The 25,635-nt window shown below is 35.7% G+C and overlaps 1 protein-coding gene and 1 long non-coding RNA gene across 9 annotated transcripts; one reads left to right on the top strand and one right to left on the bottom strand.

Annotated features, from left to right (window-relative positions):
- Nucleotides 1-17,037, bottom strand: LOC109837780 (protein NRT1/ PTR FAMILY 7.3-like). Of its 6 annotated transcripts, none has more exons than XM_020406130.1 (7): nucleotides 16,588-17,037; nucleotides 15,660-15,759; nucleotides 14,775-14,990; nucleotides 6,347-6,455; nucleotides 5,480-5,697; nucleotides 3,290-3,849; nucleotides 1-1,174 (listed from the first exon to the last, which is right to left on the bottom strand). In XM_020406130.1, exons 4-7 carry the CDS (start codon nucleotides 6,447-6,449, stop codon nucleotides 301-303), a joined length of 1,755 nt encoding a protein of 584 aa, XP_020261719.1. In that variant the 5' UTR covers nucleotides 6,450-6,455; nucleotides 14,775-14,990; nucleotides 15,660-15,759; nucleotides 16,588-17,037; the 3' UTR covers nucleotides 1-300. The 6 variants fall into 6 exon arrangements, 5 of the variants coding, with proteins under 5 accessions (XP_020261719.1, XP_020261720.1, XP_020261717.1 ...); XM_020406131.1 differs by having other exon boundaries at nucleotides 15,660-15,753; XM_020406128.1 differs by lacking the exon at nucleotides 16,588-17,037 and adding an exon at nucleotides 16,114-16,561.
- Nucleotides 16,937-24,528, top strand: LOC109837782. 3 transcript variants are annotated; one of them, XR_002246442.1, is made up of 7 exons: nucleotides 16,938-17,021; nucleotides 17,703-17,916; nucleotides 18,140-18,859; nucleotides 21,263-22,976; nucleotides 23,182-23,269; nucleotides 23,345-23,422; nucleotides 23,924-24,528. It is a non-coding gene; the product is annotated as an uncharacterized LOC109837782 (long non-coding RNA). The 3 variants fall into 3 exon arrangements; XR_002246441.1 differs by lacking the exon at nucleotides 21,263-22,976 and having other exon boundaries at nucleotides 16,937-17,021; nucleotides 17,686-17,916; XR_002246440.1 differs by lacking the exon at nucleotides 21,263-22,976.

Genomic DNA, 25,635 nt, shown 5'->3' with positions numbered 1-25,635 from the left:
TCAAAAATAAAACTAAAAATAAATAAAGTAAAATAAAAAACATGGAGGATGGGAACTAATAGAACTACAAACACTACAATTCATCCTACGCGAACACCTCCCAAGATTTAAGTTCAAAAACAAAACTACTTCAGAAAATATAAACCATAAAAACTGTCAAAACTCCAAATACTATCATAAAACTTGCATGCGTTACCAGATAATAGCATGTTTTCCAGAGACAAGAGTTAGATAATAACATTATGTTAATTGCTCTCCAAAAATCATCACAATACCCCAAAAAATTTCCACCATCTAATTCTATGACATCTCATTCTCCATTCCTACATCTTCTCTCCTCTCCAACGATATAGACTTGTATCTTCTAGCAAACCAAATATACAATACCAACTCCATACCGGTTAGCACTGTCATGAGAAAGAAATACCTCTCCATGAATCCGTCATTGAGATTCGCTGGAATCCAACCAAGATCCCCTTCCTTAGTAGTAATTTTCATCGCCACAGTTAGCACCAAACTACAAAAATAACTCCCTAAAGATATAGAAGACAAAGAGAGCCCGATTCCTAAACTCCTCATAACATCAGGCACCTGTGAACCGAAGAAATCCAGTTGTGACACATAAACAAACGCCTCCCCTATTCCTAAAAGCACATATTGTGGTATTTGCCAGAGTATAAACAATGAGCTAAGCTCTTCACTTTCCTCAAGTGCATACTTCTTTCTATGTATTTCCACAAACCCTGCGGTTAGCATCCCTGCCATAGCGAAAATTAGGCCATACCCCATTTTTCTAAGGTCAGATGGGCCTTTAGGGATAGTCTTGGTTAGTTTGGTATAAAAAGGAGCAATGAGCTTTTTGTAGAAAATTATGAAGGTTGAGCTGATAAGGATATCAAATACTGTCATGCTTGCTGGGGGTATGTGGAATTTGTATATGGTTGTTTTCATTGAGGCGCCTTGTTCAATGAAGAGAGAGACCATTTGGACAAATGTTCCAGAGAATGTGATGGTGCAGATCCAGATGGGGAGGAGGCGGAACACGCACTTGACCTCCTCAACTTGAGTCACTGTGCAGAGTTGCCATGGGTTGTGTTGTCGGGGGTGCTGGTTGTTCTGGTTTGTGGGGTTGATTTTGTCTTTTGAGGTGATTATGGCTGCATGGTCCAGGAACCTGAATGGAAAAAATGTAATTGAATACGTTAGTAGAGAATTGGCAAGTGAGAAATGTACTTGATGTGCACAAAGGGAAAATATCGATGCATATGAGGTACAATATGTTCAGATATGGATGCAAGATGATATGGATATCTTCAAAAATCACTACAACAAAAGTTATAAGTGTCCACACTTATTTTATGACACATATAAAAATGTTATTTTATGTACAAAGGATTAAACGATAGTGACACAAATAATAAGTGTGGCAAATCACGACACATATTTGTGTTATTAAATATATAATTAAATATAATTAAAAAAGACTAATAATCCAATATGGACGGTGAGAGGATCTATTAATGTGCTTAAATAATACATCTTAGATTTTAATTAGAACAAATTTTTTAAACAGACCCATTTCAATTTTTAATTTTCAAAACCGACTCTTTTTTTTTTTATTTACCAAAACCGACCCGATTTTATGATTAGCAGATTAATCACCTTCCTAAATAGTCGGGGTTGGCAACCCCGACTATTTAGGACGGTATTAAACCCTAATTAGAAGCATTAAACCCTAAAAATTAATGTCCTAAATAGTCGGGGTTGCCAACCCCGACTATTTAGGAAGGTGATTAGTCTGCTAATCACAAAATCGGGTCGGTTTTGGTAAATAAAAAAAAAAGAGTCGGTTTTGAAAATAAAAAGTTGAAATGGGTCTGTTTAAAAAATTTGTTCTTTTAATTATGATGATGATTAAATATTTATGATAGTGCATAAGCTAAAAAAATCTATAGTTAAGTGTGCTTTGGTGAGAGTTATCCTAGGATGAGTGACCTTCTGGAAAGTAATAGTGTTGAATGATGATACTCTTTATATTTTATGGTTTAGACACAACTACGTGTCAACACTCTTGGCATATATATGTATCATGAGTTTTATGACACGTGTATGTGTCACCACTGTCGATATATATAAGTGTGTCATGAGTTTTGTGACATATTTTCACATATGTAGAAAGACGCTCTTTATACATGCTATAACCACACTTTTGATATGCGTCGCACTTTATTTGTGCTACATAAACTTGTGTCATGTAGAGACAAAAAATATATCATAATTTATAACTTTTATTGTAGTGTATATTCATATTCCAAATCAAAAATATCTATATCCGGCAAGATATGTACATGCTTTTTAAATTTTTGGTAAGACAATGGATAACGATATAAATCTTAATAGAATATCTATATCCAAATTCGAATATCGAAATATATATTATTATATGATATGATATTCAATTGAATATCTAAAGGGGCACTTAGATGGAGATATCACAATCATCGATTATCGAATACCTAAAATGTCATAGTTGGTTCATTTGCATACAAGTGAAAAACAAAAGTGTGGAAGTGACTCTCTTTCTACATTTTTAGATGTATGTTTGCATGCAAGTGATTATATAAGTAAAATGTAAAAAAGTTGCCACATAGAATTAATGCAATTTTGACTTTTCCTTAAAAAAATGATAAAGTCACACGAGAGTAGAAAGAATGGGGACCACTTTTGATTATAACTATATTTATTAATAAATCTTATTTTGCCACATCACCTTCACATTTGCACTTTTAATAATAATTTATTTTTCAAAAAACATTGTAATTTACTTGCATGATGACATGACATGAAAATCGTATGCAAAAAAGAAGTAACTTTCACACATTCAATTCACTTTCAATTTGCCAAACACCCCTTAGATCAATGAATTTGAGAACAATTTTCACCCAAATACCTAACTGTTGTGTTTTCAGTTCAGAAAATATAGTAATGAATTCTGATTTGAGTAATTATGTTTTGTGTGAACCACTATTGTACCAAGCATAGATAAATGTTATGGAAATGTGTAATTCATAATTGATATATTCTATATTTTCTAAGAGATGTCATCACCTACAATCTGAATTTGTGAACTTGAATACACAAACAATTCAGGAAACAATGTAATTGTTTTAATTATTTTTATTTTTATTTTTATTTTTTGACGAATAAAAATGTAAGTGTTAAAAACTAGTTTGGAAATGAAAATATTTTTCTAAATATAAACAAATATAAAAATTTAACAAGTACTTACTTGAAATCACTGGTGTGGTGTATTCTCCTCCCACCATTATTTGCACCATCTGCTCCTTGAATTTCATAAAGACCATCTTCTGCAGGGATTTCTACCGATAACTTTTTCCACGCTGCGAAAATCACCTGAAAAAACCTGGCTACCGGATTTCCACAACGACGAAAATGCCTGTACCTAAAACTACCACCAAGAAACACAACAAGAGCAAATAAAGCACTTCCTGCAGAAACCCAAAATCCTAAAGCCCAGTGTCCTAAATTCTGAAGATAAGCCAGTATAGTCTCGGAGAAGAGAGAACCAATGTTAGTGGCTACGTAGAAGTAACTATAGAAGAAGTTTTTGGAAGCTTTTTCGTGTTCATGCTCTTCATCGAATTGGTCTGTTCCAAATGTAGCAATGGATGGTTCGCCTGCGCCATTACCAAATGCTACGAGATAGATAGAAAGGTAAAACATGGCAAGTTCAAACTCAGAGTGAGGATCACATTGTAGTTCTTCTTTGCCACAGCCAGAGGGTTTTAACAACAAGTAGGAAGTTGTCAATGATAGCATTACTAATCCCTGGTGCCCAAGAAAGAAACAGAATTAGAAATATATCTTTAACATAGATTTAAAATCTAAAAAAAACAAGATATATTTTATAAATGGAAACTTGTCAGCTATTAATGCTTTCACGATGATATTAAGTTTTCAAACCAATTCAATATCAAATGTTATTGCTTATAAGACCCTAAATTCTAATAATTTCCAAGTTCAGGTTGCATTTTAGACTATTGCAAGATTTTAAGCTATATCTATATTTTTCAAACTTTTGCAGGGCCAGAAAATAATCTGCATGCATAAACTTCTAACATGATCATTGATAGCCTAACCTACAGATAAATCTTGATAGGCTCTTTGAATGCTCTACTTAGGGGCTGTTTGGATTGGTTAGAAAAATAAGAAATAGAAACTAACACCGGACACAGTCACCGTTTTCCCAAATAATTTCCCTTCTTCAATTTGATTGGAGGAAGAAAAAAAAACTCTATGCACTTGAGACCTACCCTCTAGAGATACAATAACTGTATTGAGCCCCAAATTGAAAGAAACCAATTTCCAAACTAATAATCCTGCAATGGGCATGAAAATGAATATGTGGGTCCCACAACCCATTTAACAGGGATCATCTCACAAAAGAGTTTTGCTACAGGGACCCAAAATATGGGAACAACATGGGGGACATGTGAGGTGTCTCCCTCCTATTGCATAATGAGCTGGTCATCATTACCCCTCCTATTGCATAATGAGCTCGCCATCATTAATGTTGGTCAGCTCATTATGCAATAGGAGGGTGACACCTCACATGTCCTCCCTGTTGGTCCCATATTTTGGGCCCTTGGGGAATTTTTCCTCACAAAAATATGTTTCTAGGAAATGAACCAAATTTATGATAACGTGGGACCCACAGCCCCTTAGAGCATCTCCAACAGCTTCCCCATCTTCTTGAAATACTCAAATTTGGAGAATATAGAGTTTTTTTTTGGTCCAACAGATTCCCCATCCCATTCCCCAAAATAGGGAAGGAGGAGAAAAAATAGGGAGCCTTCCCCAAATCTGCAGCATTCTCCAAATTTTTGGGGAGAGCTTTATTATTGTAATAAATGCGATTTTTTAAAATGGGGAAGCTGTTGGAGTTGGAGCAAAAATAATTTGGAGAATATGACTTTTGTTTCTCCATTTTGGAGAAAATTTTGGGGAAGCTGTTGGAGATGCTCTTAGTGATCATGTTGCTGCTTATCCACGTGCTTAATTTTGACGTGTTTGTTAGTTTTCAATGTATTCGATTGACGTGTTTGTTGGCTTTCAATTTATTAGATTCCATCCAAACAAGTCAATATCAAAGAAATATTCTTAACAGCCACTGTTTCTGGCAATTTCCAAGGTCAGCCATATTTTAGCTTAATACAACTACCGTTTAAGCTGTATGCATACTTTTCAGGTTTTTATAGGGTATAAGCTAATGGCTTGCTGATATAATAATGGCTTTCAGGTATAATAATTATATAAACTTCTAAGGATACTATAATAGTAATCATCGACATTCCAAACCTGAAGATTTTAATTTTTTTTATATACTAAGATAGAATATCCAACCAATAAAACAAATAAATTGTGGGAAAATACTCGACGGCGGTGAGATTTTTCTTACAAGTGTGAGAATGGATTGGAAAATGGCGCAACTTCTGTATCTCCCTAAATAAGCATCACTAAGAAAGGCACCCACTAAAGAGAAGAGGTTAACAGTTCCCATCCATCTGCTGAAGGTGTTCGAAGCCTCTGCATTGGCCTGCTTCAATACTCTTGTGGAGAAAAGCACCAAATTTACCTCCACCCCGACAAAGGCCAGTGTTGACAGTCCTTGATTTGCTTTTCAGAGTACAAATTACGCAAAACTAAGGTAAGGAACAATCATACTAAAATGCTGAAAAAAATATTATATGTACTCTGTTTAAGTCCATAATTCACTGTAATAGCAAAGTCAAGCCAAGAATTTGATTAGGAAAGAACATAGATGAAGGTTTCTTTCAGGCTTTTTCCCTTGTGAATTCATCTCAAACCTTGAGTTTCTGAATTTAGATAACTGAACATGTTGGTGCTTAAATTTTGGGTTTAGATCTAAGCATTTTTTGTAGCGTTACATGTTTCCCACTTTCTATTAAGAAATTATCTACAACATGAAAGTTTAGCCAGGTCAATTGGACTTTGGAAACAAGGTAATAATTAAACAAGGGCATCAGTATTGTATCTTGGAATTGACGGAATATATTTTCACGACTTCTGATGAATTGGATTTATTACTCAAACGGTTAGCTGACTTTCTTTTCATTTGCATTAATAGCCAATACGGATCAAACGACATCTCCCAAAAAATAAAAAATAAAAATCAAATGATAAGCCTTATATATATTATAATTACTAAATTAAAACATAATAAGAATATTAATGCAAAACAAATCTTAATTAACTCAATACATGATACATTTTTGGTATTATTCAGTAATAAAATTTAACTGACCCAATAATAATAGGCCTGATCTCCAGCCACCAGAAATATCTCTTCGTGCTGGTTTGCCGAAACGATCAACTGACCCATCCTTCGTCCACATCTCCATGTCCATTTGTAACTTCAAAAAAGTATTTATATAGTGATATAATTCTAACAAAAAAAATTATTGAAGTTATTTAGGTGGAGGGTAAGTAATGTCGTTAGAGCTTCACTCATAAGACATGAGTGACAAAGAAAATTATTCTAGAATATATGAGACAATTATATTAAATATCATTTAATTATTAGAACACAATTCCTCTAATGACGACATTTCTTGAAAGCATCCATAAAGTTCTCTGTCATGCAAAATTGCTCCTTCACCTATATATGATCTACCCATTTTCCCATCACTAATAAAAAAACACATTGTAGGAGTTGAAATTGGCACACATGAATTACCTCGGGGCCATTATCAGCTAACACAACACTTCTAGATGGATACTCTTCAAGATTGTCCATAGAAATATATGTGATGAAGGAGGTTGGAGAGATGATAATGAAAAGATAGTTGTTTTTTTTTGGGTCGGAGGGAGGGGTGTGGTGGTGGTTTATATAGACAGAGAGAGAACTTGATATTTCATGAGAATTAAATACAAGATTGGGAGAGGAATGTAGACACAAATGTTGAGAACAGGGTGGAGGAATTTTATTTGGCTATATATCTTAAAAAGGAAAAGTTTTTTCTCCCCTCAAATGTTTGATATTTAGATTTTGAAACAGTATTGGTTTGTAGATAGAGAGATAACTTGATATTTCATAAGAATTAAATGCAGGATTGGGAGAGGAATGTAGACACAAATGTTGAGAACAGGGTGAGGAATTTTATTTGGCTATATCTAAAAAAAGCGAAAGTTTTTTCTTCCCTCAAATGTCTAATATTTAGATTTTGAAATAGTAATGGGTGGATAGTTAGTGTATCTAATGTGGTAATGGTTGATTAAATTCTTCGTACTATCAAATTGTTCATTGAATATGATGAATCATTGTTTGCTTCTTTCTTTGCCTTAAATATAAAGTAACATAAATACTAAAGTACTATTATACATAACTATATCACAAGTCTATTGATCAGGTAATTTTGATGATAATGTAAACCTAATTCTTAATTTAAGCAAATCAAACTTAATTTTGAATGATCATCATAGTATCAAGATCTTAGAACAAGATGATTTTCACATAGAACAATTAATTAAGAGAGCGTAGCTTGATCCATGATTAGAATCTTGATGAGAAATTGACTACAAGAAGAACTGTGATGAAGACTTGAATTTCAAATTGCAGAATACAATCTAGACAATAATGTTATAAGAAACAAAACACTTTGGTGACTAACAATTCATACATAATCAGTGAACTCTAATAAACAGCAATACCAGACAATTGAAAATCCAAAAAAAATAGAAAAGGAACATTAAAAAATATTTTTAGTGGCTGCAAAGAGGTGGTTGAATGGAGATGAGGCGCTAGAAGTGGCTGCAAAGAGGCATCGAAGTTCGTTGGGATGGCTGGTAAGGAGGATCTGGTAAGGAGGATCTGAAAGAGGGGAAAACGTCAGAATCTATCTACAGTGGTCGAGATCGCTACACGAGGGTTGGAGAAGGGCCATTGAGAGGAGATAGAGGAAGAAAACTAGTTCTAGAGGAGAGTGAGAAGAGATAGGGGAGGAAGAAGGATGAGGCGCGATGGGTTGGAGACGGCGATGACGCTAGAGAAAAATGCCATGTGATCTGGGGAAAAATTACCCCATCATGTTCTAGTGAGAATTTTGGGCAATATCGTGGGTGGGGATATATGAACTCTTACATAGCTGGGATAATTTTAGGGGAAGTGGGATAATTGTCCCACCAAAAGTTGTTATCCTAGCCCTATTATCCTAATTAATAACACCAAAAAGTGGTATCAAGAAAATTATACCAATATCCCCATATTTACACCAACGAATAACCACCCCCGACCCCCTCCCACCCCTGCGTAAAGGCTCTTTGGATCTTAATATTCTTAGTTATGATGTTTGCTTCATGTATTTCTTGTTATCTCTTCTCCTTAGCATATTTGATGTCTTAAGATTTCTGAACTAGTGAGATCTTCACTTGCCATCCTTCAGATCTTTGGCATATAACCAAATGTTTATCACCTAAGAAAACCTTCTTTCTCCTTTGCCAAATGACCGTGATGTTTTCTTTTGCAAACATATATAAATTGATGTATCAATGTATAGAAACCCGTCTCTTTCTTTTACAAAACAAATGGAGTATGGAAAACGGAAATTTCCAATTCAACTACTTATAGGAAGCATATTATTCTCCGAGTGAAATTCAGATAAATAGCTAAAAGCACCTACCAAATTATTTCTAGTCAAATGGAGCATGCATCACATGCAAGGAAGCTTGTTTTTTCCTAATGTGAACTTTTTTTAAAATAAAAGTTCAATAGAAATATATATCAAGGTAACCCATGCATTTTTCTTACGTTTAGTTTACGAGGCTAAATGAGTGAAAATACAACACGAGAAGCTATTCTATGCTAAAATATTATTTTCAAATATAATACTGTAAAGAAAGCATGATGTTTGGTGAGCTAATGTGCAGACTTATCTATTTTAAATATTAAATCTGCATAAATTGTTGTTTGATGATAAAATTGTCATTTGAAGGGCCTTGCCAAAAAATTTAACTTCTTCATGCTTCAAGACCAAAGTAGTTGTTCAAGTCTTTGAGTTGGCGCTTGGAATAATGGCACCACATGCATTTGAGGCAAGGAGATTTTTGAGCTGCTGAACTTCCATTTTAAGTTAGGTCCAAAGATGAATGATCTTGCAGAACTTTGGAATGTGGAATTGGTCCTCCATTAGTTTAGAAAGAATTTCTCGAACTGCTATGAGACTACCCCCATCTTTATGGCATATGTTGTGTATTTTTTTTTTTTGGATTTTTAGATATACCATCTTGAAATCTTTCCTATTTTGATACACTTTTTATTTACATAATTTGATTTACCCCATAAAAGTTTTAAGTTATCTGTTACCACAAATATCCCCAGGACTGTTACTTGACTATAAGCTATATAGTGTGATTCAAGGTTTAAATGCTTCAACACCCTTAACCATTTTGGAGCACAGCCTAGAATTCCCAATCCCCCCCTCCCTCGCCCTTCTACCTCCCTCCTCTCCATAATTTTCCTAGCACTACATAACACCAATTTCAAGTCCTTTTGAAGAAAATTTTTTTTCCAATTTATTTTATTCGCAAGGCATGAATATCAAAGTGAAGCCAGACCTCCCAGGTATAATGAAATGATTTTGGAGGGGTATGAATTGGTTCTTAAGCTAAATAAGGATGTCGGCTGCATTCGAATGCTTACAAGTTACAAGAACTGTTATTAAATTACTTTGCAATTAAATTGTGAAATTATCAATACTCTGTTCTTAGAATTTCTGAGTCGGTTTCCTTTTTCAAAAGTAGTTATAAGCTATGACCAATTTATAGTTGCCAGAATTTAACCGTGGATCTCAGTCACTCAAAAATAAAAATAAATAATAAATAATCTTTAATAAAAAACATGGAGGATGGGAACTAATAGAACTACAAACACTACATTCATCCTACACGAACACCTCCAAAGATTTAAGTTCAAAAATAAAACCACTTCAGAAAATATAAACCATAAAATCTATTAAAACTCGAAATACTATCATAAAACTTTCATGCGTTATATGTCACCATGTTTTCCAGACGCAAAAGTTAGACAAATCATAAAATTATGTTAATTGCTCTCCAAAAATCATCACAATACCCCAAAATTTTCCACCATCTAATTTTATGACATCTCATTCTCCATTCCAAAATCAATCTCTCCTCTCCAACGATATAGACCTGTATCTTCTAGCAAACCAAATATACAATACCAACTCCATACCGGTTAGCACTGTCATGAGAAAGAAATACCTCTCCATGAATCTGTCATTGAGATTCGCAGGAATCCAACCAAGATCCCCTTCCTTAGTAGTAATTTTCATCACCACAGTTAGCACCAAACTACAAAAATAACTCCCAAAAGATGTAGAGGACAAACAGAGCCCAATTCCTAAACTCCTCATAACATCAAGCACCTGTGAACCGAATAAATCCATTTGTGACACGCATTAATAGCTGACAAATTTCCATTTACAAAATATATCTTGTTTTTTTAGATTTTAAATCTATGTTAAAGATATTTTTCTAATTTTGTTTCTTTCTTAGGCACCAGGGATTGGTAATGCTATCATTGACAACTTCCTACTTGCTGCTAAAACCCTCTGGCAAAGAAGAACTACAATGTGATCCTCACTCTAAGTTTGAACTTGTCATGTTTTACCTCTCTATCTATCTCGTAGCATTTGGTAATGGCGCAGGCGAACCATCCATTGCCACATTTGGAACAGACCAATTCGATGAAGAGCATTAACACAAAAAAATTTCTAGAAACTTCTTCTATAGTTACTTCTACATAGCTACTAACATTGGTTCTGTCTTCTCCGAGACTATACTAGCTTATCTTTAGAATTTAGGACACTGGGTTTTAGGATTTTGGGTTTCTACAGAGTAAGTGTTTTATTTGCTCTTGCTGTGTTTTTTGGTGGTAGGTTTAGATACATGCATTTTCGTAGGTGGAAATCTGGTAGCCAGGTTTTTTCAGGTGATTTTCGCAGCGTGAAAAAAGTCATCGGTAGAAATCCCTGCAGAAGATCGTCTCTATGAACTTCAAGGAGCAGATGGTGTAAATAATGGTGGGAGGATATCAAATACTATCATGCTTGTTGGGGGTATGTAGAATTTGTATATGGTTGTTTTCATTGAGGTGCCTTGTTCAAGGAAGAGAGAGACCATTTGGACAAAGGTTCTAGAGAATGTGATGGTGCAGAGCCAGATGGGGAGGAAGCGGAATCTGCACTTGACCTCCTCAACTTGAGTCACTATGCAGAGTTGCCATGGGTTGTGTTGTGGGGGGTGCTGGTTGTTCTGGTTTGTGGGGGTGATTGTCTTTTGAGGTGATTATGGCTGCATGGTCCAGGAACCTGAATGGAAAAAATGTAATTGAATACGTTAATAGAGAAATGGCAAGTGAGAAATAAACTTAATGTGCACAAAGGGAAAATAATCGATGCATATGAGGTACAATATGTCCAGATATGGATGCAAGATGATATAGATATCTGCAAATATCACTACAACAAAAGTTATATGTGTCCACACTTATTTTATGACACATGAAAATGTCATTTTATGTACAAAGGATTAAAGTGTGGCAAATCACGACACATATTTGTGTCATTAGATATATAATTAAATATAATTAAAAAGGCTAATAATCCAATATGGACTGTGAGAGGATCTATTAATGTCCTTAAATAATACATCTTAGATTTTAATTATGATGATGATTAAATATTTATGATAGTGCATAAGCTAAAAAACCTATAGTTAAGTGTGCTTTGGTGAGAGTAACCCTAGGACGAGTGACCTTCTGAAAAGTAATAGTGTTGAATGATGATACTCTTTATATTTTATGGTCTAGACACAACTACGTGTCACCACTCTTGACACATGTGTCATGAGTTTTATAACACATGTATGTGTCACCACTGTTGATATATATATGTGTCATGAGTTTTGTGACATATTCTCACATATGTAGAAAGACGTTCTTTATACATGCTATAAACACACTTTTGATATGTGTCGCACTTTATTTGTAATTCCATAAAATTGTGTCATGTAGAGACAAGAAATGTATCATAATTTATAACTTTTGTTGTAGTGTATATTCATATTCCAAATAAGAAATATATATATCTGACATGATATGTACATGTTTTTTAAATTTTTGGTAAGGCAATGGATAACGATATAAATCTTAATAGACTATCTATATCCAAATTCGAATATCGAAATATATATTATATATGATATGATATTCAATTGAATATCTAAAGGGGCACTTAGATGGAGATATTACAATCATCGATTATCGAATACCTAAAATGCCATAGTTCATTTGCAAACAAGTGAAAAACGAAAGTGTGGAAGTAACTCTCTTTCTACATTTTTAGATGTTTGTTTGCATGCAAGTGATTATGTAAGTGAAATGTAAAAAATTTGCCATATAGAATTAATGCAATTTTGACTTTCCCTTTAAAAAATGATGAAGTCACATGAGAGTAGAAAGAATGGGGACCACTTTTGATTATAACTATATTTATTAATAAATCCTATTTTTCCACATCACCTTCACATTTGCATTTTTAATAATAATTTATTTTTTAAAAAACATTGTAATTTACTTGCATGATGACATGACGTGAAAATCGTATGTAAAAAAGAAGTAACTTTCATACATTCAATTCACTTTCAATTTGCCAAACACCCCCTTAGATCAATGAATTTGAGAACAATTTTGACCCAAATACCTAACTGTTGTGTTTTCAGTTCAAGAAATATACTAATGGACTCTGATTTGAGTAATTATGTTTTGTGTGAAAACCTATTGTACCAAGCATAGATAAATGTTATGGAAATGTGTAATTCATAATTGATATATCCTATATTTTACAAGAGATGTCATCACCTACAATCTGAATTTGTGAACTTGAATATACACAAACAATTCAGGAGACAATGCAAGTGTTTTAATTATTTTTATTTTTATTCTTATTTTTATTTTTATTTTTTGAGGAATAACAATGTCAGTGTTAAAAACTAGTTTGGAAATAAAAATATTTTTTCTAAATATAACCAAATATAAAAATTTACAAGTACTTACTTGAAATCACTGGTGTGGTGTATTCTCTTCCCACCATTATTTGTACCATCTGCTCCTTGAAGTTCATAGAGACCATCTTTTGCAGGGATTTCTACCTATGATTTTTACACGCTGCGAAAATCACCTGAAAAAAGCTGGCTACCGGATTTCCACACCGACGAAAATGCATGTACTTAAAACTACCACCAAGAAACACAGCAAGAGCAAATAAAGCACTTCCTGCAGAAACCCAAAATCCTAAAGTCCAGTGTCCTAAATTCTGAAGATAAGCCAATATAGTCTCAGAGAAGAGAGAACCAATGTTAGTGGCTACGTAGAAGTAACTATAGAAGAAATTTCTGAAAATTTTTTCATGTTCATGCTCTTCATTGAATTGGTCTGTTCCAAATGTGGCAATGGATGGCTCGCCTGCGCCGTTACCAAATGCTATGAGATAGATAGAGAGGTAAAACATGACAAGTTCAAACTTAGAGTGAGGATCACATTGTAGTTCTTCTTTGCCACAGCCAGAGGGTTTTAGCAGCAAGTAGGAAGTTGTCAATGATAGCATTACCAATCCCTGGTGCCCAAGAAAGAAACAGAATTAGAAATATATCTTTAACATGGATTTAAAATCTAAAAAACAAGATATATTTTATAAATGGAAACTTGTCAGCTATTAATGCCTTCGCGATGATATTAAGTTTTCAAACCAATTCAATATCAAAGGTTATTGCTTATAAGATCCTAAATTCTAACAATTTCCAAGTTAGACTATTGCAAGATTTTAAGCTATATGTGTATCTTTCAAACTTTTGCAGGATCCAGAAAATAATCTGCATGCATAAACTTCTAACATGTTCATTGATAGCCTAACCAGCAGATAAATCTTGATAGGCTCTCGTAGCATGTTCTACTTAGGGGCTATTTGGATCGGTTAGAAAAATAAGAAATAGAATTAACACCTGACACCTGACACACTCACTGTTTCCCCAAATAATTCCCATTCTTTTGTTTGATTGGAGGAAGGGGGGCAAAATCTCTATGCACTTGAGACCTACCCTCTAGAGATGTAATTAATGCATTGGGCCCCAAATTTAAAGAAATCGATTCCCAGACTAATAACCCTGCAATTGGCATGAAAATGAATATGTGGGTCCCACAACCCATTTAACACCGATCATCTCACAGAAATATGTTTCACCGAAATGAACCAAATTTATGATGGCGTGTTTGTTGGCTTTTAATGTATTCGATTGATGTGTTTGTTGGCTTTCAATGTATTCGATTCCATCAAAACAAGTCAATATCAAAGAACTATTCTTAACAGCCACTATTTCTGGCAATTTTCAAAGTCAGACATATTTTAGCTTAATACAACTACAGTTTAAGCTGTATGCATATTTTTTCAGACTTTTACAGGGTAGAAGCTAATGGCTTGTAGATATAATAACGGCTTGCAGATATAATAATTATATAAACTTCTAAGATACTATAAAAGTAATCATCAACAGTCCAAACCTGAAGATTTTAATTTTTTTTTACTAAGATAGAATATCTAACCAATAAAACAAATAAATTGTGGGAAAATACTCAACGGTGGCGAGATTTTTCTTACAAGTGTTAGAATGGATTGGAAAATGGCGCAACTTCTGTATCTCCCTAAATAAGCATCACTAAGAAAGGCTCACTAAAGAGAAGAGGTTAACAGTTCTCATCCTTCTGCTGAAGGTGTTCGAAGCCTATGCATTGGCCTGCTTCAATACTCTTGTTGAGAAAAGCACCAAATTTTGCTTCACTCCGACAAAGGCAAGTGCTGACAGTCCTTGATTTGCTTTTCACAGTACAAATTACACAAAATTAATGTAAGGAAAAGCATACTACAATGCTGAAAAAATATTATATGTACTCTGTTTTAGTCCATAATTCACAGTAATAACAAATTCAAGTCAAGAATTTGATTAGGAGAGAACAAGGATGAAGGTTTCTTTCAGACTTTTTCCCTTGTGAATTTATCTCAAACCTTGAGTTTCTGAATTTAGATAACTGAACATGTTGGTGCTTAAAATTTGGGTTTAGATCTAACCATCATGGGTGATGCACTGGTAGAGCATTTTTGTACCGTTATATGTTTACCAATTTCTATTAAGAAATTATCTACAACATGAAAGTCTAGCTAGATCAATTGGACTTTGGAAACAAGGTAATAATTAAACAGGGGCATCAATATTGTATCTTGGAATTGACTGGATATATTTTCATGACTTTTGATGAATTGGATTTATTACTCAAACGGTTAGCTGACTTTCTTTTCATTTGCATCAATAGTCAATATGCATCAAATGACATCTCCCAAAAAATAAAAAATAAAAATCAAATGATAAGCCATATATATTATAATTACTAAACTAAAACATAATAAGAATATTTATGCAAAATAAATCTTAATTAACTCAATACATGATACATTTTTGGTATTATTCAGTAACAAAATTTAACTAACCCAATAATAATAGGCCTGATCTCCAGCCACCTGAAATGTCTCTTCGTGCTGGTTTGCCGAAACGATCAACGGACCCATCCTTCGTCCACATCTCCTGTAACTTCAAAAAAGTATATACAATGATATTGAAGTTATTTAGGTGGAGGGTAAATAATTCTAACAAAAAAATTATTGAAGTTATTTAGGTGGAGGGTAAGTAATGTCGTTAGAGCTTCACTCATAAGACATGAGTGACAAAGAAAACATACATTATTCTAGAATATATGAGGCAATTATATTAAATATCATTTAATTATTAGAACACAATTCCTCTATTGACGACATTTCTTGAAAGCATCCATAAAGTTCTCTGTCATGCGAAATTGCTCCATCACCTATATATGATCTACCCATTTTCCCATCACTAATAAAAAAACACATATTGTAGGAGTTGAAATTGGCTCACACGAATTACCTCGGGGCCATTATCAGCTAACACAACACTTCTAGATAGATACTCTTCAAGATTGTCCATAGAAATTTATGTGATGAAGGAGGTTGGAGAGATGATGATGAAAAGATGGTTGTTTTTTTTTGTGGGGGGGGTTGGGGGGATTTAAATGCAGGATTGGGAGAGAAATGTTGACACAAATGTTGAGAACAGCAATGGTTAGATTCTGAAACAGTAATGGTTAGATTTTGAAACAGTAATGGTTTGTAGACAGAGAGAGAACTAGTTAGATTTTGAAACAGCAGTGGTTAGATTCTGAAACAGTAATGGTTAGATTTTGAAACAGTAATGGTTTGTAGACAGAGAGAGAACTAGTTAGATTCTGAAACAGTAATGGTTAGATTCTGAAACAGTAATGGTTTGTAGGCAGAGAGATAACTTGATCCTGGAGAAATGTTTGAAAACAACACTTTTGCAAAATTAATGAGCAAAATCTACCTTCTCCAAAAAAAACAGCAAAATCGAGCCAACCACCCTTGACTCTACCGCCGTTGCCGCCGCCTCCGCCCCCTCGCGCCGGCTCCTCCTCCTCACCACCCCCACGCCTTCCACGTCTTCGGACCACCCCCGTCCTCCGCTAGCTCTGGGCCCGCCTCACCCCGCCGCCCTCTCCCAAATTCCAACTTGAGTCCGGCGCCGTCAAGTCCAATATCGCGGACTCAGCCCTTAGACTCAAGAAGCTGCTCTCCTCCTCGCCACCCGCGGCGCCGGTTGCGGCTCGAGCACATTCGGTCGCTCGGCGCGACCTTCGGCCTGCCCGACGACTTCGAGCACTCGGTCATTCTGGCCCACCCCCTCGGCCTTTCGACTGATCGCTCGGCCACGGAGGGCGACCGAGGGCCAAATTCGTGGAGGCGGTATCGAGATCTGAGGTAAGGAAAGAGGGGAGGGGAGGGGAGGGGAGGCTCACGGGTGGGGTTTAGGCTTTATCGCTAAGATTTATGGATTTTTATTTGATGAATGATGACTTTGATAATAGTTTTATGACAACACATGATATTAGGTAACTGAGTAATATCTTTTTGCACGAACGAAGGGCTAAAGCTGCAACTTTTGCAAAGGGATAGTACTACTATTAGCCTCTTCTTATATGTTCCTTTTGTTAGTATGTAAAATACGATGAAATACTTATTTTAGTATGTAAAATATGATGAAATATCTATACCATACATTTCTAAACTTCTAGAAAATTATGACAGCAAGTTATTGATTATTTTATATTCCTAACCAATATTATCGACAAGGGGAAAATGTGTCGATGCCCCAAAAGCAGAAACCTCATGTGACGAGGCCCATTATATTTTCCCCCATGTGGATAAGCTACAAATACCTACAGTATTTGTAACGAGGCCCTAAAGTATCGCTTTTCAAAAAAAAAGCCCATGTGAAGTTACGAACTTGCCCCTTTGATGGGACTGTACTCGTTTACTACGCCCCCTCCCTAAGAACCCCACCTCTCTCTCTCTCTCTTCCACCGCCTAGGAGCCACCGAAACTCTCGAACTTCTAATTCTCTCGTCGGTGTTTTTTTTTACAGTGCTAGGTTTTTCGCAGGAAAAATATCGTTCAGGAAAGCAGAATCCGTTAACGACTATGAAATCGCTCACCGCGACGACTTGAAGGAAAAAGTCGGTTCATCTGGGGTTGGCAGCGCGGAGGAAGCCACTCAAACCCTCCTGGTCGTGCAAAGGCATGCAGTAGAATGGTGAAACCAGCAAAGAATAACGACAAGGGCTGGTCGTACCATCGTTCCCTCCTAAAAAAAGCAGTAAGTGCTAGGTTATCCACTATTTGGGGTCTCGACGTAATGTGCCCTAATTTCAGGTGATCTTAGGCAATGTTAGTTCTAGTCTGAGTCCATGTTAGTTCTAGATTGAGTCCAATGTTAGTTCTATAACAGTCGATGTTAGTTCTATTAGATGTCGGTTAGTGTTAGGTCTAATTCAGGTCACGTTAGGTCTAATTGAAATTGAAATTTGTTTTTTTTACAGGAAAATTCTTGCTGATACTGATGCGGTTGAATCAATAATGCTAACAGCCAATATCGGGGCTTATTGGCAATTCATGAAGCGTATTGCTCCGAAGATGCATCAGTGTCACAGGGATGCATATCGCGGATCTATATTTCAGCACTACATTTTATTTGGGGCTCCTACGCCTGATCGCCCCACACTTGAATTGCTGCTGAGTTATTATGATAGAACTAATGACACATTTTCTATAACCTGATTTAAAGATTGAGGGCATGAAAAGTGTTAAATTTGATTTACAATGGGTCCATAACCATTCTTACTTCCCAGCTTATGGGGAAGTCATACGTATCAACCGGGACTCAAGAAACAGAATCTGATTGCAATGCTTCGCTGATCTTTTCAAAACTGAAGGTATGAAGAAGTTAAAAAAGGCAACAATTACCCATCGAAGATACCTTGAAGGGCAACTGGAAAGGTCGTGGAATCTACAGAAAAACAGGATATCCAAGACTTTGTTCTGGTGCAAATTCTGTATCAATGCTCTATGATACGGTGCCCCAGAAGCGGGGAGGGTATCCCTAGACTTGTACTCAGATATCTGGATAGCATTGAGAGGGTAAAAGCGGTAGCATGAGCTGAATTCTTTTATTCATAAATTATCAGGGGCATCGGAGTTGCTTTAGAGGGAAGAAGAGGCCAATGGTCACATATGTCCCAGGTTGCATGACACTATTATGTGTAAGTGCCATGTTTTACTCACTTTGGTTCATTCTAGCTCTGATTCATGCCATGTGAGTTCTAACTTATGCCACGTTAGTTCTAGTTTTTGCTATGTTAGTTCTAATTTTCACCATGTTAGATCTAGTTGCGCTCATGTTAGTTATAGCCGTATTCATGTTAGTCCTTATTTAGGTCATGTTGCTAAGCCTTAAATGGCGTCATGTTAGTTCATAATTAGGTTACGTTAGTTCTAATAAATGAAAGTACCCTAGAGGGGGGTGAATAGGGTTATTGCTAATCTTATTAGATATTAATGCCAATTAAAGTTAATTAACAAATATATCCTAACAAATATGATATTCAATAAGATATATGTAAGGATATATATGCAAAGGGGAAAATAAATAAGAAACAATATAAATAAATAGTGGACACAAAGAGCAAACCAAACACAATAGTATGATCACGGAGTTCGGACCTTCCGTCCTACGTCTCCGCTCCCCACTCTCGGGAAGAACTCCACTATCGACACACCCGGTTTGGAAGCCGGAACTTCTCTACACACTCGGTTTTCTAGCTCACCGAAAACTCTACAAAGCTCTCATAATATACATACACAAACTACAACCTCAAGTGTTGGTCCTCACATATCGCCTCCCTCAAGTGCTCAGCTTTACTACCTCTCTCTAGGCTTTACTACCGATGTCATTCCTCTTGGTATCGACTACGTCCTCACCACATACTCCTCTTGGTGTAAATGTGTATTACAAGGTGAACTCTCACAATAAGGCTCAAATACAAGATTTGTTCTCTAACAATGAATGAGAACACTATGAAGCTCACTCTCACTAAATCACTCACCACAACCCAACAATATATTGTATGAATAATATTAAAAGCTCAATTGAGGTGTGAGTGATAAATGAGAACAATAAAATTCTAACTCGAATAAAACTAGCTAAGATATGAATATAAAAATCAAAAGATAAATAAGCTAGATAAAAGAGTTAGAAATCTTCTCTATAAACACAAGGAGTTGTAGATAGATGATGAGGATGAATTCCTCAGTTGAAATCAAAAGCTTCCTCCTTGTGAGAACTCCCCTTTTGAAACAAACTTAAAAACAATGCTTAAACCCAAACTAAACTCTTTCAAAACTTGATTAAACAATTTTTCCTTTTTTTAAGATTTGAATGCACTGGGGTATTTATAGGCACTCAAGACATCAGCCAAAACCCAGCGAAAAAGACAAAACAGCTCAAAAAATAAAAATCTGGAAACTGCAGAAAACTAGCCCTTATGAGCTTATCGGTCGACTAACGGGTCCATCAGTTGACTGATGAGCTGACCGTTACAAGCAATCGACAGCTTATCAGGCGACTGATGACCTTTATCAGTCAACTGATGGATTATCAGTCGACTGGTCAGTCGACCAAAATGAAACAGAGAGCAAATAGCAATTGCAGGCACTTTCATTAGTCGACTGATCAGTCGACTGACTAGTCGACTAATAACAAGTTATCAGCTTGAATTGATTTTAAAATTGAGTTTCAAGGCTCTATAAAAAGTAGTAAATAAATTCCAAAAAATGTGAAACTTTGTAAACAGTTTATAAACATTTTGACAAACATGTTTGAAAAGGAATTTTGCAAAAAAGGTCCTCATATTTGTGAAAACTCAACGTTTATCAAAAATATGCATAATACATGTTTTTGTTGAATCTTGAAAATGAAGTTTGACATGTAAGAACATGCGGAAACCTTATGAAATGTTTTTATAAATGTTATAAAACATGAATGTAATGTAAACAAGATTAATAAACCAATATTGCATTGTTTTTTCAAATAAACTTATTTTGTAATAAAATCAAAATTGTGTGTGTATATATATATTGAGCTTGAAATATATTCACGCTACAAAACAACTACTATACCAAAACTTGATAGATCTTCAATATGCTTGTCTTGGTACACTTGCGGATGAAGCTTAAATTTGGATCTTGATGAATGCATAGCTTCATACCACAATCCGCCAACCTCCATTTGATATGATCGTTGTGGTGCAATCCATTCAACCTCCAACTTGAATATTTGTGTAGATTACCTAACAAAACAAATGTAAACACTCGACACACATTATTAGGAATTGTTTATGATCATCAAAACAAGATTAGAAGATGTAAACTCATAACATGAGACCTAACAATAAATGTCGGTTAGTTTTATCTCATGTTTGTACGTCATGTTAGTCCTATTGCATCTCGTGTTAGTTCTAATAGGAGGCATGTTAGTTCTAGTTGGCGTCATGATAGTTCTAACGGAGTATCTGTTTTCTAGTTCTAAAGATCGGTTAGTATATGTTTGTTAGCTCTAATTTATACCTTGTTAGATCTGATTTGAATGCTTAATGTATTTGCTTCAGCTTTGGTACTACGAGATGACAGGCATAAAGAAATATGCCTACGTCGACATCTCCAGACCTCCAATGACAAACTGGGTATCAGAGGAGGTGAAAGTCTCATCTATGAGGGTGAGGACCAATGCATCAAAGGCTAAATCAACTTTAATAACTAAAGTTTATAGGCCTATTGTGGAAGTTGGGCATGCTCCTTCAAATGTACATGCACTTACCGCCATTCGGGGGGGGTGAAGGAGTGCGTCATGTGCCTAAGTTAAAGAGGAAGGTGAATGTGGAGGAAACGAAGAACTTCTCAATAGGTTATGTAAGTATCATGTTAAGTCTAAGTTGTCTATAGCTAAATGTAAACAATATCCATATATGTCTAATCCTATTTTATTATAATATAATCCCATAATAATTTCAAATCATGTCAAAACATATTGACATTGCTTTTGAAGATGAAGAGGAGGTGAAGGATCTACCCATTGAGCAGCAACTTAACTTTTGGAGAAACTCTGCTAAATTCCTCAAACGACTACTCTTTGCCACAAAGCAGAGCAAGAGTACATATTATAAATAATTTATGATTGAGATCAACAGGCTAAACAGAATAATTAAAGAACTTGGAAGACATGATGAGGTCATAGACTCGGTGGTGCTGAAGGTAAATATCAAACAGAAAATTGTAAAAAAAAAATAAAGCCGAAGTCACGGCTTGATGAGGAGGAACAAACATCCAAATCAAGTAGATTACATAAGGAAGACCACATCATGCAAGAAGCTGAACATAAGATGGTTTAGGATGATGCTTAGGAGCATGTTGATGATGTTGTTGTTCATGGATGTGAAGTTGATTTGGAGGTCACGACAATGGAAGGCAAAGTTATGGAGAATGTAGATAGAGAAGAGGTTATTTTAGATAATAGGGTTGAGGATAATGTAGATAAGGATGAGGAAAATATAGATAGAGAAGTGGAGAATCTAGAGAAGGAGGAGGAGAAATCAGAGAATAAAGAGGAGCTTGTTGGTGGAGAAGGAGGGAATGTAGATAGCAGGGTTGAGGCCATTGTACAGAAAAAGGAGGAGATTGTACATAGGGAAGAGGGACATGTTGGTAGAGAAGGGGAGAATATAGATAGTAGGGTTGAGGAGAATGTAAAGAAAGAGGAGGAGATTATGTATAGGGAAGAGGAGCATGTTGGAAGAGAATGTGAGAATGTAGATAGTTCGGCTGAGGCAATTGTTAATATTTCATATCAGGTGGACAAAATCTTAGAAGCTCTGTCAAGTGATGTGTAAATAGAGAAAGTTATAGAAGCCACATCGAGGAAGTTGCGAAGGGCAAGTAAGTGGTCTAAATGGTGTCAGACCACATACGCAGAGGTAAAGGGAAAGGCAAAGGGAAAGGAAAAAACAAAGAAAAAGCAAAAAGTTATTATAGATATATTTGCAAGTCCTGATGATGTACATACAGTTGACAAAGTTACCCATTTTTATACCGGCAAACAATATCCCTTTGGGATGCGTTGAGTTTGAAGCCAATGACGGCTGAGGAGTAAGTTCTATTGGGCGAGCTAAATAAAGATATTCTAGACCATGCATTATTTAGCATACATATAATAGATAGCAGGGGTACTTTTGTACATAATTTTAGGATACCATCTATAATATCAGCTAGACTCGCCGCAACTGAAAATAATTGTCTAACCAAGTTTTGCTCCCAAAAGATTCACAGGTAAGGTTCAATTGACTATTTATATGCTAATTCGTTACATGTTAGTGTTTTGCTCCCAAAAGATTCACAGGTAAGGTTCAATTGACTATTTATATGCTAATTCGTTACATGTTAGTCCTAATCCATGTTAGTTCTGATTCAATTGACTATTTATATGCTAATTCGTTACATGTTAGTCCTAATCCATGTTAGTTCTGATTTTCAGGAGATATGATATTATTAAAACAGCCAATAGCACTTTGAACAGAGAAGAGTTGTTGCATTTGCTTCGTGGTGGCCGGCTTGATGACAATGTTAGATTATATATGCTTAATAATGTATAATGTCTTGTTCATATATTGAATTTTAATGTTTCATTGATGTTACAGATGGAAGAAGCATTGTTGGACACGCTCCAGCAAGAGGCATATGACAAAAAATTTGGAGTCGTCTCAGTGTTCTTTCTTGTAAGTACATGTTAGTTTTAAATTATCGTGTTAGTTTTGGCGAAAATGCATGTTAGTTCTAGTTCTAGCCATGTAAGTTCTGCATGAGCCATGTTAGTTCTAGTTTGCGTCACGTTAGCCCTAACAAGGTAAATGTTAGTTCTAAATTGTTTCATGTTAGTTCTGCCAGTATCCATGTTAGTTCTAACTGGCGTCGTGTTAATTCTAGCTTATAACATGTTTCATGTTAGTTCTGCCAGTATCCATGTTAGTTCTAACTGGCGTCGTGTTAATTCTAGCTTATAACATGTTAGTCCTAATGTATTCCATGTTCTGGCGTCGTGTTAATTCTAGCTTATAACATGTTAGTCCTAATGTATTCCATGTTGGTTCTATCATCCCTTATGCATAATACTGGACATTACGTGGTACTCTTGGCAGCACTCACTCTACTCCATCGACCCATCACATTATGAGCTATTTTTGCTATATATTAAAAAATACACCGCCGTTCGCATACAGCATATGTTGATCCCGTTGGTCAGGAACGACCACTAGCATCTGGTTGAAGTTGATCTAAAAGAAAAGGTCGTCAACCACTACAGTTCTGTTGGCCATGAAGCTTGGATGGAGCCTGTTAATAAAATCATAAACTATTTTAATGAACAACAAGTTGATTTTATTAGGCCAAATGTATCCAGAGTATTTAAATACAAGGCCATCAAATACGAGCAATAAAGAGGGAGGTTAGTTCCTTCGTCTAAATCGTGTTATAGTTCTATCTCTAGTGAAAATGTCTAATATAACATTCTATGTTGCAGCTATAACTGTGGTGTGTTCCTCTACCTCTACATCTAAGCAATAATTGAAGGTCGCTCGACATTGTGGGTTAATCCTCTAGATGATATCCCTGAAGCTATGCGAGCGAGAGTTACTGCACAATTATTGTTAGCTGGTTGTGAGCAAAGACATGCAGACGGGTCAGCATATAGTGATGAATAATATGTTTATACAAATACAATGATTCAATGTTTATAAAAATACAATGATTCAATATTTATAAAAATACAATAATGTATGTATATTTAATTAAAAATGTACATTATTAGATGTATTGCTAGCTCTAACGTCCTGTTGGTCTAAAAGAGCCCTTGTTAGTTCTAATTGCAGTTGCGACTGTTCTAGCTCATTTTTGTTAGCTCTAATTGAGCGTTAGTTTAAGTGTATTACGTTCCTTTCTGCTGGTTCTATCTCGTTTCTTGTTAGTTCTAACTTCATGTTAGTTCTTCTGGATTAAGTGTTAATACTAAGCAATACAACATTAGTTCTATCCCGATTCTTGTTAACTATAGCTTCGCGTTAGTTTTAACTTTGTAAGTGTTAGTTCTAGTGTAAAACATTTTAGTTCTAGCTCGTTTCTTGTTGGCTCTAGTGTGCATCTTCCCAAGAAAGAAGTATCCCTTCACCCCCAATAGTCACACCGGCTATTTGCTCCTTTCTAAGACATGTCCTATCACCCCAATAGTCATCACATCATATATTCGCAGTTAATATAGTTCGATAATATTTCTCTCGATACTCACGCTACCGCCATTCCTTTACAACCCATCAACTTCTTCCACCAGCGTCAGCGACTCTCTAAACCCCTCATTTCCAAACAAACTCCAAAACCCAGCGTCTTCAATCTTTGTTAGTTAACATCACAGATGGATAAGGATGGCGCTTGTGTACATTGCCATGGGTCAGGACACCTCTCTCGAGATTGTCATCACGGTATTATTGCTCGTGTCCCTCCAAGGTTTCTTACAGTCCCCTAACACCGCCAGTACCATCAGACATCTCTCTGCTTTCACCATCTTCAATCTTGAAGCAGGCCGACCATCCGTCCTGGAGCTCAAAGAGATGTTGGCTTATCGCTTCAATCTAAGGTCATGGCCCCATCAAATAAAAAATGCGGCATGCCATAGCTTCATGGTGTAGTTTCCATCGGACGCCCTTCTTGCCCAAGCCATAGAGCTCGGCCTAGTAGACATGGGCACCTTTAGGGGAAGATTCCGCCGTTGGAGGGAAGATCACATGTTATCAACATTGCCCCAACCTTTTCTAGTATGGATCCGCCTCTTTAATGTCTCATACCATCTCTGAAATTATGAATTCCTGCAATCTCTCCTTGATGGTATTGGTGAATGCATTATGTGCTCTAGTGACGTCATAACTAATACTAACTTCGAAGG

The sequence above is a fragment of the Asparagus officinalis genome, chromosome 4, assembly GCF_001876935.1.
Source record: "Asparagus officinalis chromosome 4, Aspof.V1, whole genome shotgun sequence".
Lineage (NCBI taxonomy): Eukaryota > Viridiplantae > Streptophyta > Magnoliopsida > Asparagales > Asparagaceae > Asparagus > Asparagus officinalis.
Note: the sequence above shows the minus strand (reverse complement) of the source record. Positions and strands in the feature narration are given on the sequence as shown.